At 41.2% G+C, this 12,474-nt stretch overlaps 4 protein-coding genes across 4 annotated transcripts; 2 read left to right on the top strand and 2 right to left on the bottom strand.

Annotated features, from left to right (window-relative positions):
* Window positions 1-708: 708 nt before the first annotated feature.
* VTP21DRAFT_585 (uncharacterized protein) lies at window positions 709-1,841 on the top strand (the record flags this gene model as incomplete). Its single annotated transcript, XM_069396415.1, has 3 exons — window positions 709-769; window positions 836-1,655; window positions 1,784-1,841. The coding sequence occupies 3 exons, from the start codon at window positions 709-711 to the stop codon at window positions 1,839-1,841; spliced, it is 939 nt and encodes a 312-aa protein (XP_069256964.1).
* A 621-nt stretch (window positions 1,842-2,462) lies between these two features.
* On the bottom strand, window positions 2,463-2,762 carry VTP21DRAFT_586 (uncharacterized protein; the record flags this gene model as incomplete). The annotated part of the gene is made up of 1 exon (XM_069396426.1): window positions 2,463-2,762. One exon carries the CDS (start codon window positions 2,760-2,762, stop codon window positions 2,463-2,465), a length of 300 nt encoding a protein of 99 aa, XP_069256965.1.
* Window positions 2,763-4,446: 1,684 nt separating this feature from the next.
* VTP21DRAFT_587 (uncharacterized protein) lies at window positions 4,447-5,673 on the top strand (the record flags this gene model as incomplete). The annotated part of the gene is made up of 4 exons (XM_069396437.1): window positions 4,447-4,735; window positions 4,801-4,901; window positions 4,963-5,119; window positions 5,210-5,673. 4 exons carry the CDS (start codon window positions 4,447-4,449, stop codon window positions 5,671-5,673), a joined length of 1,011 nt encoding a protein of 336 aa, XP_069256966.1.
* An 869-nt stretch (window positions 5,674-6,542) lies between these two features.
* On the bottom strand, window positions 6,543-11,854 carry VTP21DRAFT_588 (uncharacterized protein; the record flags this gene model as incomplete). Its single annotated transcript, XM_069396448.1, has 10 exons — window positions 6,543-7,634; window positions 7,706-7,986; window positions 8,071-8,139; window positions 8,212-8,284; window positions 8,349-8,626; window positions 8,696-8,920; window positions 8,985-10,218; window positions 10,280-11,340; window positions 11,412-11,665; window positions 11,730-11,854. 10 exons carry the CDS (start codon window positions 11,852-11,854, stop codon window positions 6,543-6,545), a joined length of 4,692 nt encoding a protein of 1,563 aa, XP_069256967.1.
* Window positions 11,855-12,474: the final 620 nt, after the last annotated feature.

Raw genomic sequence — 12,474 nt, forward strand, 5'->3', positions numbered from 1 at the left:
TGGAATAGATTAATTTCTCTTGTCACCACCAGCTGGTGCTTGGAAATTCAAATTAGCCAGTCCCACCAACGAGAAACGGTATAAACCTTAAGCTCTTAGCGAGACCAAAATCTAGGTAAAAATCCGGAAAAATATGTATCTCCAATTCCAATAAGATTCCTAATAGATATAGTAGAGATATGAAACATAGTACTGATGTTGTGTTGCATTAATTAGATAGAGCAAAGTCATATACGATTTGATGAGATGGATCCAAGCATGTGGTTAAACCAGATTCAATTTATGGGAGCCTTGGTTTGGTTATTGACCGAGAATAATCAAGATAAAAAGCCTTCTTTTTCAGGGTGCAGGGTTCTGCACGTCATTTATTGGATATATGTAGAGTATAAATAAAATTAGTTAGAATGCAAATTTTCAAGCCATTATACATAAATACTTGAATATATCATTTTGTAATATCATCATGAAGCTAATTATTTTGTGTTGTGTTTTGTGTGTAACCCAACTAAAAGCAAAGGATGTTGACTGCTAACTTGTGGAGCATACTTATAATACAAGCATGTTCCACAAGTATTATGGATATATTATATCCACTAGAGAAAAAGATATGGCTTCCAGCCAGTGCAGGCTATTTCATGGAGGACTATCTTTATCTTCTTAGTCGTTGTCATTTACCAGTGTACACTTCACTACGATTTGACGCAACTAATGTCCCCAAATCTCTCCAGGAACACAAACTACAAATACTTGCATCCATCACAATGGGCCAGTAGTTTACGTGTTTTATTGGAGCTCAATCATCATTCACTCTATTTGCTACTTTTTGTACTAATAGTGAGTTTAATGTTATTTGGTTCGTTTGGGCTCATTCTACACGATACCCCCAATTCCTGGTATAATTGGGGGGAGCCAGGTGTGGAAAGAGGAATGCGTCGAATGAAGGATGGTATCAGGTTTTTGAAGGAGTATACTCCAGAGAGTCTCAAAAAGGAAAATTATATCCCGATGGATTTTATGAAGCCACTACTAACTTCAAGCTACCCAATCCTAACGCCCGAATCTGAAGTGCAAATTTGTGTGGGAGTTGTAACTGTTTTCCGCCGAACACAATATATAGAATATACCATAGGATCACTTCTTGACACCCTCCTACCTGATGAGCGTGCAGTGATGCATTTGGCCGTGCTGTTGATGGATGAAGACCCATCGAGAAGTCTTGAATATTTAAACCGTTTCAATATTTCAAAGTACATGGACGCGGTGATTACTTATCCCTGCAATAATAAGCCCTCATCAGTGCATTTGCCTTCTGACTACGTGAGTACTTGTGCTAGGGTAAAGAACACGACTAGGAACGATAGTAACTTGGCGCCTTTAGAAGGTTTAAGGGGATTTGAGCGAATCATATCGGGATATAATCAAGATGTAGAAACTAAGTGGAAAATGAAGGAGGTCTTCGATTATGCCCTAACTTTGCAATATTGTCTCGAAGGAACAAAAGCGCCCTGGTGCTTGGTTCTTGAAGATGATGTGGTGGCCGCCAAACGGTGGCCTATGCTAATACAAAATGCTCTTAGAGAAGTGGAGCGCTTTGAGCGCGGGGAGCTGATAGAGAGCGGCTGGAATTGGCCATGGGCCTCCTCATTGACTACCAGGTCAAATAGGGCTGAATGGTTGTATTTACGATTGCATTTCACTGAAGTTTTTATGGGCTTTCAAAAAGGAGATGAGCTCTTTATCATCAGTTACACCATCGTGGTTAGCATTATAATTCTTTCATTAGTAATATTATTGTTGCGGCAGACATCCGCAAGATTGCGCTACTGGACTCGACCATTTAATTTTTTCATACTCATCACTTGCGGAGGAATTATCATAGGGATCTCTATTCTAATCCCACTCACTTGTGGGAAGCAAAATTTGTTTATGCCACAACCTGGACTCACCACTCGCATATTCAATCGGTGTTGTACACAAGCCATTCTCTATCCGCGTAGAGCTTTGCCAGAGCTCATCCAATACCTGTTGTACGCTGTGGGCGAGGAAAGGAATAGACCGATTGATTTTTTGTTAGAGGATTTTGCCGACAAAAACAATTTAGTGCGGCTTACGTGGGTTCCTAGTCTTTTCCAGCATATAGGTTTCGTGAGCAGCAATGCCGGGAGAACTTCAAGAAATCAAATAAGCTCAAGTTTTGAGCGGGCATCCGATTGACAGCAGTTTGCTAGGTGTTTATTGCATTTAGAATATCGAATTCAAACTTTATATTAAAGTTGGTTTTTATATATAATGTTTAGCTCATCTCAATTTTATATAAATTATTTGTTAAAGATTTGTATCTAAAATGTGAGAATTGTTTATTTATTTACTATTTTTAGATTTGGACTTGTAATATATCTTAAGACAGTGAGCATAAAATAGTAATCGAGCAGAGGACTTGACTTATCACTAGTCTGATCGGTTTAGGAGAAAATGGATCTGCAGAAGTATTCGACATTTTCACCCTTGGGTATATTGGGATTATTGGGAAAGCACTTGCTTGCACATTCATCGAACGCCTCCTTGGCCTTAGGAATTTGGTTGCAGTGGCAGGAGACCAACATGCCAGCGAAGTCCAAATTATTTTTAGTTGAAGTGCGGGCGGCTTCAATGCAGGTTTCCTCAAACTTTAAGAGTTTGGCGCAATCAGTCATGAGATTGCAAGCACACTTAGCAAAGGTAAAACAGACGAGGAGGGAAGTAGCAAGGAGAAAAGAGCGCATGGTTACTGTTGTCAAACTTATTGAGGTGAGAGACTAAAAAAAAGGATGAGTTTGCAAGAAAGGAAAATTATGATTGCTTTATAGCAGCGACTGCATCTTCCCATTCTGATCTATTTTCAAGCATTTTTCTTGAAGCCTGCTTGTAATAAGCTAAATGGATGGTTGTCATGTCTATATTTCGGTAAAATGTAGCGGACCCTTGAAAAATGTGCAGCAAAGCCATAGCTCGTTTTGGGTCATTGTAATTGTGGCCAAGTTATCCGGGGAGCTTAGCCAATGGTAAACTGGCCATTTGCTAGAAGATCGATTAGAAAGCTCAAGGCTATCGTAGAATTCAAATCCTCCAAGAAATAAGGCCATACCAAGAGATTTTGCCTAATTAAGTTGGGCAAGAAAAAAAAAAATAGCTCTTGTTATTGAGTTGGCTTATCCAAATTTGCTTAATGATGGTTTCTATTTTTAGCCTCATAAGTACCTAAGTTTATGGATATACAACTGAGTTGTCAATGTTTTCCCAAAATAGGCCTCCCACATAATTAGTAGCATGCGTGCTCTTTAAGTCTAGGTTCAGGTAAAGCCCAAAGTATTAATCTAAATGACAAAGGAGAACTTGGTAAATTTTATTTTCAATTTTGATATCAAAAATTGATATATACGATTTGACTTTTTTTCTATTTTTTTCTATTACTTTGCTCGGTCCCAGTTCATTTTAATACAACAATCTCATCATTATGAAGCACTGCTGCTGATAATTTCCCTTGTTTATTATATATAAACACTCAGTAGGAAGCAATGTTTATACCGAACTCGCAATCATCGGTCTGGTTTCTCTAATGCTACTTCACTCTAGGCACGAAATTTCGACTTGCAGGGGGTGGGAACCCTGATAGCTAATCTTTGCCGACATTCTCTTTATATGCGAATGGAATACGTGCTCGCTAATCCAGTGGGACATATCAGATTTTCTGGAGTGGCAATACAGCCTTGAACCTCTTGAGAAAAGTATTAAGGAATCAAAATTACCTAAAAAAACCAACCTTAGAAAAAACATTTAGTAATATTGCCACTTCTTTTACACCAGGAATAGGATTGGTTCACCCCCTTCTACCCGGCAGTTTAGGATCAATTGATATCATTGCTAATGGAGTCCTTACTGGCGTAATAGGAAAAAGATCGTGGGCAATATAGCCGATGAAATTCAAGGGAAAACCCCCAAAACGACCTTCGATAATACAATTTCCATTATATTGTAGAAGTCCATTGTGAAGGGAGTAAATGATTTCCTTCTAAGTAACTCGATAAGAGTTGAAAGGATGGTATATAATTACAAATTATGATGTAGTTTAGTAATTTTTTAATCGTATTTTTTTGTCTTTAAAGTAGGGAGCTTGTATGAAATATATACAAAAATTTTGTGGTCTCTTTTTAAAATAATATATAAATGGCTGTAAATGAAAACGAATTACTCGAAACTAACCTAACACTTTTTCACGTTAAATTCAATTAAGCTACTTTATATAAATCAAAATATGTAGGTATGTCAGAAGAGGCATTACGTGACTGCTATTTCCGTTGGTTATTACTCGAGAAAAGGGATCGCGACAAGAGAAAAAAAATATTCACAATTACATTTAATTCTCGGCCGCTGATACTATTTTTGTTTTCCTAAATTGACTAAATAGCAATGCCATTTGGTCAATTAGTTATCGGTCCGCCCGGTAGTGGCAAAACTACCTACTGCCACGGAATGTACCAATTACTTAATTCTCTCGGTCGTACCTGCTCCATAGTCAATCTTGATCCAGCAAATGATTTTTTACCCTACCCTTGCGACGTCAACATTTCAGATCTGATCACAGTGGAAGATACCATGGAATCACTGGGCCTTGGCCCTAATGGCGGTATGATGTATTGTATGGAGTTTCTGGAACGGAATTTTGATTGGCTTGAGGAAGAGCTTAATAAGTTGAAGGGTAGCGGTCTCGTACAATCTATGTGGTTTCTACCTGATTGCTCAGCTCCATCTGTATAAATATAGGAGATTATGTGATATTTGATTGCCCCGGTCAAGTGGAGTTTTTCACGCATCATTCTTCTCTCAAGAATATTATCGATCGGTTGCAAAAGCTTAATCATCGGGTAAGAGGGAAAACATTATGTTTGATGCTAATAATATATACTAATATCATTCTATGGACAGTTAGTGGCCGTCCACCTGGTGGATGCTCACTATTGTACTGATCCAGCAAAATATATATCCGTCTTACTTCTATCTCTCAAAACAATGATACAGTTGGAGCTGCCCCACGTTAATGTCCTCTCAAAGATTGACCTGGTAGAATCGTATGGGAAATTGGGTACTTTGTGAATTTTGCTCTCAATTAACTTCTGAAATAAGAAATAAGGAAAACAATTCTAATATGCATGCACTCTAATTTTGTTCTTAGCATTTAACCTTGACTTTTATACTGAAGTGCTCGATCTTTCCTATCTCTTGCAACATTTGAATCAAGATCCTTTTGCTCGCCGCTATGCCGACTTGAACCGTGCGTTATGTGAACTCATTGAGGATTTCGGGCTTGTGTCATTTTATACCTTGTGTGTTGAGGATAAGGAATCTATTGTGAAGCTACTACGTGCCATTGATAAAGCAGGAGGATATATATTTGGCGGTTTGACACAAGGAAACGAAAGTATCATGGCGGCTGCAGTCCAAGTGGGCATGAGTGACGACATCTCAAGGGCTCAGGAGAAATACATTGATTTCCCTGAACTGTATCGATCCTGGGAAGAAAAAGGTCGGGAAGGAGAGAAGCATCAAAAGAAAGAGAGTGAGGAGTTGGACCGCAATAGAGCGAATAAGATCAACCCAAAGGATGTGTATGAAGTTAGGGATGTGCATGAAAACTAATTTATTTTTATTTTTCCTGTGTCAAGTTAATCCATCCATTTGTAAATACCCTGATTGTTTTATCTTTACATTTATATAAACATATCTGAAAATCTCAACCGGTCATTTTGGCTTCATTGTCTTATAGTGGAAGAGTGCCTGAGTTATATTATATTAATTTATTTATTCAATTAGAAATCCCTGGTCATACGTTTATCCATTTGGATATTTTTCAAGTCTACAAATATTTTTTCTCCTTTGGACCGTGTTTTTTTTTTCTGTCTAAATTTTTTATCTGAAGGGAATGAAAGGGGTGGACTTGACGTCCAGATCATCCAAGTACTGTCCCTGTTTTATCATTTATATATGGGTTTCACCTTAGGACTTTTGCTTATTTTTGAAGTCCCTCGATATTGACTAGCTTGCTACTATACTGTTGATTTACATTGAACCCTTTGAAAACTCGGCAAACATCCTTGGGCAGGTGTCGACTGCGGGAATCGAACAAGACAACAAACAATGATTGAGAGTATAAAAATTGCAGGTTTCATATTAGCCCTAATTTCGATGCCTTAATTTCAATGATTCAGGCTGTTGCTCACGATGTAAATATGTATAAATTTATTGTTTCTTTCTGTTTGCCTCATTAAGATAATCACATTAGGATCAAGTCGCAAGTTGCATGTAAAGGAAATAAAAAATGTACAATTAAAATAAACAAAAAAATTTCAAAAACCAAAAATAAAAGCCAAAATCCCGAGGCAAAAAAAGACAAAACGAGCTAAATAAAACGAAAAAGAAAAAAAAAAGCATAAAACACAATTAATAAAGAAATGAGTATAATCTGAAGCAAACCAAAATTAAAATCCGTTAACCGAAGAAAATTATAGTCAATCAATTAAGAGCAAGATTCTAAACAGTCGGTCCACCAGGACAAAGTGGAGTGGAAGGGAGCAATGGCGGGTTGGATGCTGATTAAGGAAAGAAAGCGCATGGTAGTTTCGGAGCAATTCTTGGAGTGTTGTGGTGAGAGGTCCAGCGGGACTGGCATGGACGATGTGAACGGCGTAAGGCTGGCAGCCGAATGGACGAGTGTATTCACTTGCGACAGGAATTTCGGCTAAATATCCACTGGCTAAGGAAAGAAGGGGCATTTCGTCGTCACAATCCTCCACACTCATCGTAGGACACGGCGATTTCTCCGGAGACAAAGCCGCAGATGACTCCTTCTCCTCTTTCATAAATGCTGGTATCCGGTCTTCTGGTTGCTGAGATTGAATTGCCACACGATGATTTAGCAAGATCGCGTATGCTTCTGTATTTCCTCCCTGCTCTTTTACAACAGCGGGTCCAACTGGTGCAGCACCACTGCTAGTAGGAGTGGCCACAGGTTCCGGGGTAGGAATGCCAGCGGCTGGCGCTGGGGTTGGAGTATTGCTCGTTGAGTTGTCGGTGGTTCTTGTTTCGATTCCGCTTGTTCCCATATTGCCTGGTCCAAAACCGGTACTACATCCTGGAAACACGTGCAGCGGTGTATTCAGGTCTGTGCACACTACGTACACATTGGTGGCCTGACCGAGCACTTCCGTCCATGCGACCAACTCAGCCTGTGTTATCAACCCCAATTTCGCAACGAACACCTTCCACCCAACACTTGCTCGTCGCATTATCCGGCAGGTACGGTTCCACACCTCGCCCAATATTGCCTGCAATCCCAAGTGTTTCCCACCTGAAAGAGATCGCACCTCCATAAGAGAATACTCGACTAGTTCACCATGGTCGTCGACCCATGCGCAAATAAACCAGCGCTGGTTCGCGCTAAATGTATATGCAAGGTGTAGCATAATGGGAGCATCAATTGGAGAAGGATATGCTTCAAGAGTGCGCTTCAGCGAAAATTGTATCTTGTTGGGTGGTGATTTTGCGAGAACAAATGGAGGCGAGTATATCTCGGTTATAGTCCCAATTTCCTCGCTTTGCCACTAACATATATAGATACAATCAATCAACACCTTTGATATCGAAGCCAAAAAAATAGTGGGAAATAACTCACATTATTCTTTTCGACTAGCTGAGCGCATTTCTCGTATACAGAAAAGGCAATCTCTTTCAATCCAAATTGCAAGTATCCCCCAAAACCTGCCGAACGGATCATGTGCTCTATAGGTAAAATCTGAAGTAGCACGCGGTCGTGCGCTTTCTCTCTTGCACTCACAGTCCCCATGGTCGCTACGTCATATGAAATGAGCAACTTGGTGAAGCAGTGGCAAAGATCAGCAATAGAGGAGCGGTGGCTAAAGGGGTTAAGAAGATAGACAACGAAATGGATATTTTCTGAAGGAAGTGAGGCGATAAGAGAGCCTGGCGTAAATGTAGAATAAGTAAAAGCAAATTCAAGACTTAAAAAAAATTTATTACCGAGATTCTGGCATACTGCCATATAACTCTTCATTTGTTGCTCTCTACTTGACTCTTCACCAGATGCAGCTAAATTATTTTGAAAAAATTTAATTAGAATGGGAATGGTTTTTTTTTTTTCACATAATAATCAATCCATACGTAGCAATGGCACAGGGACGAATCCCTTATAATCTCCGACACATCCCGGCTGATGCAATCCGAGCTGGCAGGTCTTTTAATAAAAAAAAATAAAAGTCCAGATAATTCGATGCATTCTTCAGAGTATCTGAGCTCACCTCATAAATCACGCTCAATTCCCTGAAGAACATGCGAGTGTGGTCGGTGATCGCCTCTGTATCTGGGTGAAGCACAAACCAATGAACATTCTTCCGCGGACCGTAGGGCTCTAATCTCAATTTCTCCCAGAATGGTAGTGATGCAGGGGAGGCTTCGAGCCACTCATCATTATGTCCCAACAAGATATCCGGTAGTGGTAGCGCATCTAGGTTGGGCTCCGCAGGTCTTCGTTTCTTGACTTGATATTTTCCATACTTTGATTGTGTCTGATTCGTTTCTAGAGGGAGATTTTAAGTTAAAATCAATCAGCTCTTCAGGTAAAGTATTAAATCTCCTGAACAGTTACCAGAGAGATCATAGTATTGCTGAACTGTCAAGGGTCCTTTCACTACGGTTGAACTTGATGAAGGTGGTTGTAAGGCAAGTGGTATATGTGTTGCAGCCATGGAAGGGTTACTATGTGTGTCGGAGTTCTCCCATGGCACTCGCTCGAAAGCGGAAGTGAGAATCGACTTGAACTCAGAGATAATATGACGAAATTCGTCACCGATAACGGGGGTCGATATGAGGGCTAAAATTAAGTAACAATAAGCTCTAATCAAATCAAAGCATACAAAGGGGACAAATTCGCTTACATTCGTATATCCTTTGCAGCAGCTTTTGTCGCCTTGCCACCAAAAACTGAGTGTGTTCTCCCTCCAGCATCTCTCCGCCGTTCTCGGTAACTTCCGCTAATCCCCCACAAAATGGGTATCCTCCAACAACGGCCTGTCGACACACCAACTGTACTGTCTTCATGTATTCATCTCTAGGCAATGTATCCAGTATAGAATTTCCGGCCTTATTGTCTTCCTTCACATCAATCTCCTTCCAATGCGGAGCAATTATGGGAGCAAAGAGCAAATCTTGCACGAAGGTATCTCTGCCAGTGGAATTTTTGTTACACAAAACCCTGAGACTCTCCTTGTCGCTGAAAAGAGTCCCAGCTGGTCGATAAGCAAGCGTTTCACTCCTATACAGGAGTGTCCATCTTGCACTATCTAGAACATCCTCTTCCATGACATTCTCACCCTCGCTCTCTCCGCTCTCACTTTCCAAGTCACTGGCATCTTCATCGCTGCTGATATCATTTTCCTTGTTCGAGACGAAATGGTTCAACAGCTTGGAGGCCGCACCATTTTTTCTCTGTGAAATCGCATAAGATATTGGTTTCTGTAATCGTTTAAGGCGATTGTGTGGACAGTAATCGGGCTTGTAGCTTTTACGAAGTGGGCGCTTATTTCGGATGGAGCGGGGCAATCTCACGACAAATTTGCCACCCACTTGGTATTTCGAATCGTTGACGCCCTCTAATACTTGCAAAGGTGCAAATTCAGGAGGGATTAGGCTTGCGCGGCATTCGGCATCAGTCGTATTAATTGGAATGACATGCGGTTCCGAGGGATGTAATGATACAGAGGCGACCTTGGGTGATGCAGAGGTAGCCATCGTTGACGGGGCGGTTGAAGCGGTAGATGTTGTATTTCTGGTTGTGTTGGTTGTAGTTACTGCTGAAGCTGAGGGCGGTAATGGAGCCGTCGTGGTGATTGATGATGCGATAGAGGGTTGAGTAGGTTCTACGTCCATACCGTCAACAAGATCGATGAAATCCGTAGAAACTGGCTCCTGTTCTTCGAGAACAAGGGACACATCGGCAGTCGAGCCGGTAGTTCCGAGGAAAGCCTGAAGATTCACATCTCCTAGAACTAACCCGTCAGCTTGCTGACTTCCTAAATTATCTGTAGTTGGAATGCTTGGCAATGACTCTTCAACAGTAGTCCCAAGAAGGCTTGAATCCATAGATTCCAGACCGGCTACACCCTTGGGTGCCTATAAAAATGAGTTCGGAATCTTAGTATGGAGAGTACAAGTTGTAATAAAATTGACTTACTTCGTCAAAAAAGCTAAAATCATCCTCGGTAACCTCCATCCCTTCATCCAAATCTCCAAAATCGTGCGACATCATCATAACAGAGTTAATGCTATGATCCATGGACAATTCCATCGAGTCAAGAGGGGCATTGGCCGAGATAATATCGGGTGGAGAAGGATAAATAGGACCACTGGCATTGGGGGCGTCAGAACCGTTATTATTCTTGTTTCCGAGATTGATATCCTGGGAAGGATCAAAGTTTTGTGCCGGGATCGCAGCTTTTGAACCACTTCCACCCGAGTTGTACGTTAATGAGGCAAGATTTGGAGTTTGAGGAGTGGTGTTTGCCACATTGACTAAAGAAGATGGGTCGGCCTTTGTCTCCAAAACACTTATCCCGGTGGAATTACCAGGCATCGGAGACGTGGAGATCTCTTCAGAGGTCGGTGTGGGCTTGTCAGAGGTTGAATGATGTAGTACTGGAGACGAAACTCCACTCCTAGGTTTAATACTTCGCTTTCGCGTCGGCTTTTCCAAAGCCCGGACGGACTTATCAGTTGTGACTGCCTTCTCACAATGGGCCAACACGGACATGGCGATTTCTACTTCCGGATTTCGATATGACCAAAAGTCAATACAAGGACGCTTAGCCGCGCTCTCGCTTAATCGCAAGCTTGGAGACACATTTGAATTTAAACTTGGATCCTCAAGTTCTGGGCGTTTTGCACCATCCATTTGGCGCTTGTGCTTTAAACTTTCCCTCCATGCCAATCTATTCAGTTTATCTACAGGGTCTCCAATCGAGTCGGAACAATGCAGCGAGGAGATACTGCTATCATCTGATGGAACAAAAATCAGTCCCGTCGGATATCGAAGGCGCTTGCCTCCTGAAGTGACAACCGTGACTAATGGAGGTAACGAGGAAAGGCGAGAGTCAATGCTATTTGAGTGAGCAAGTGAAGGTACGGGGATGCCAAACAGCGTAGACCATTCTTTGAGCACTTCAAGGCGATCTTCCACCAAGGTTGATTGTGAAGAGCATTCCAGAGTCGCTACTATACCAGCCGGGCTCAGGAGAACTGGAATAATCACCGAAGATAACTGAGGATCAATTCCCTTTGGAAGAAAAAGGATTTATTGCGATGCATACCTTTCTTTTCTTTATCTCCAACTAAATCTTGTGCTTTGAGTGGAGTAATGTGTAGATGGGTTGCCACCGGTTGGAACACGAGATTTGAGGATGTCAGATATACCTGGTATGAGCAGGCCAGCGTTGTGAAGTGGGAAAAAGGCTGGCGTTGCGATCCTATAATATTCCGAACAATATCATTGTCTGTAGATGATTTTGTGTTTGGAAAGAGATAATATTGGCCAAGCTTAATAGCGCCTTTAGAAGAAAATGACCTGCAATGTTGGAATTAGAATTAGCGAGCGAATGAATGACAAGTGCATGAGAATAAAGACTAACCGATCAACTAAGTTGCGAATAGCTTCTAAAAAATATGTGTATTCGATTGATCGTAAAACGGAAGACGAAGTAGGTGTTTTCGACGCATTTGCAGCAGGAGAAAAAGGGATGGTTGTGGAAAACATGCTCTCCCAGCTGAAGATCCCCGATTTAATTTCTACAAAAAAGTGAGAATAATCGTTATTTTTCGCGTTTTGTTACCGATAGAAAAGAATGTATGCCTTCAAGATTGGCTAGTTCCACGAATTCTTTCTGTGCTTGATCGTCTACATAAAATAGCCAAAGCTCTATAGCAAGTGAATCATCTGCCTCACTGCCACCGAGACGATCGGAATGATTTTTCTGCTGAAACCGCCAATATGCTGGGATCCCTTCATCCAGTGCATGTGTATACGCATCAAGAACTGGACTCGTAGCCTGGTTAGATGTATAGCGAGAAACGAACGCTTGCAGCTGTGTAGACGAGCATTGATGCCGGTAGCAGCGATATTTTATTTGTGTAATCCCAGACTAATTATTAAGAAAAAGAGAGAGAGAGAGAGAGTTAAGGGATAAAAAGAGGTGAATGACGAGGAGCCACTTTTCAAATGATCGGCCTTAAGAGTGAAAGTTGAGAAAAAGCATGAACATCTGTGATTAAAAGGATACAATAACGAGTATATTCGTAAGGCTTGAATCGGTGATGGTGTTTCTTGCCATGATCTATGTGAAATCAAGAGAGAGTAGCGGGCTGTCAGTGTGAGTG

The sequence above is a fragment of the Calcarisporiella thermophila genome (assembly GCF_041956535.1).
Source record: "Calcarisporiella thermophila strain CBS 279.70 unplaced genomic scaffold VTP21scaffold_1, whole genome shotgun sequence".
NCBI classification, from domain to species: domain Eukaryota; kingdom Fungi; phylum Calcarisporiellomycota; class Calcarisporiellomycetes; order Calcarisporiellales; family Calcarisporiellaceae; genus Calcarisporiella; species Calcarisporiella thermophila.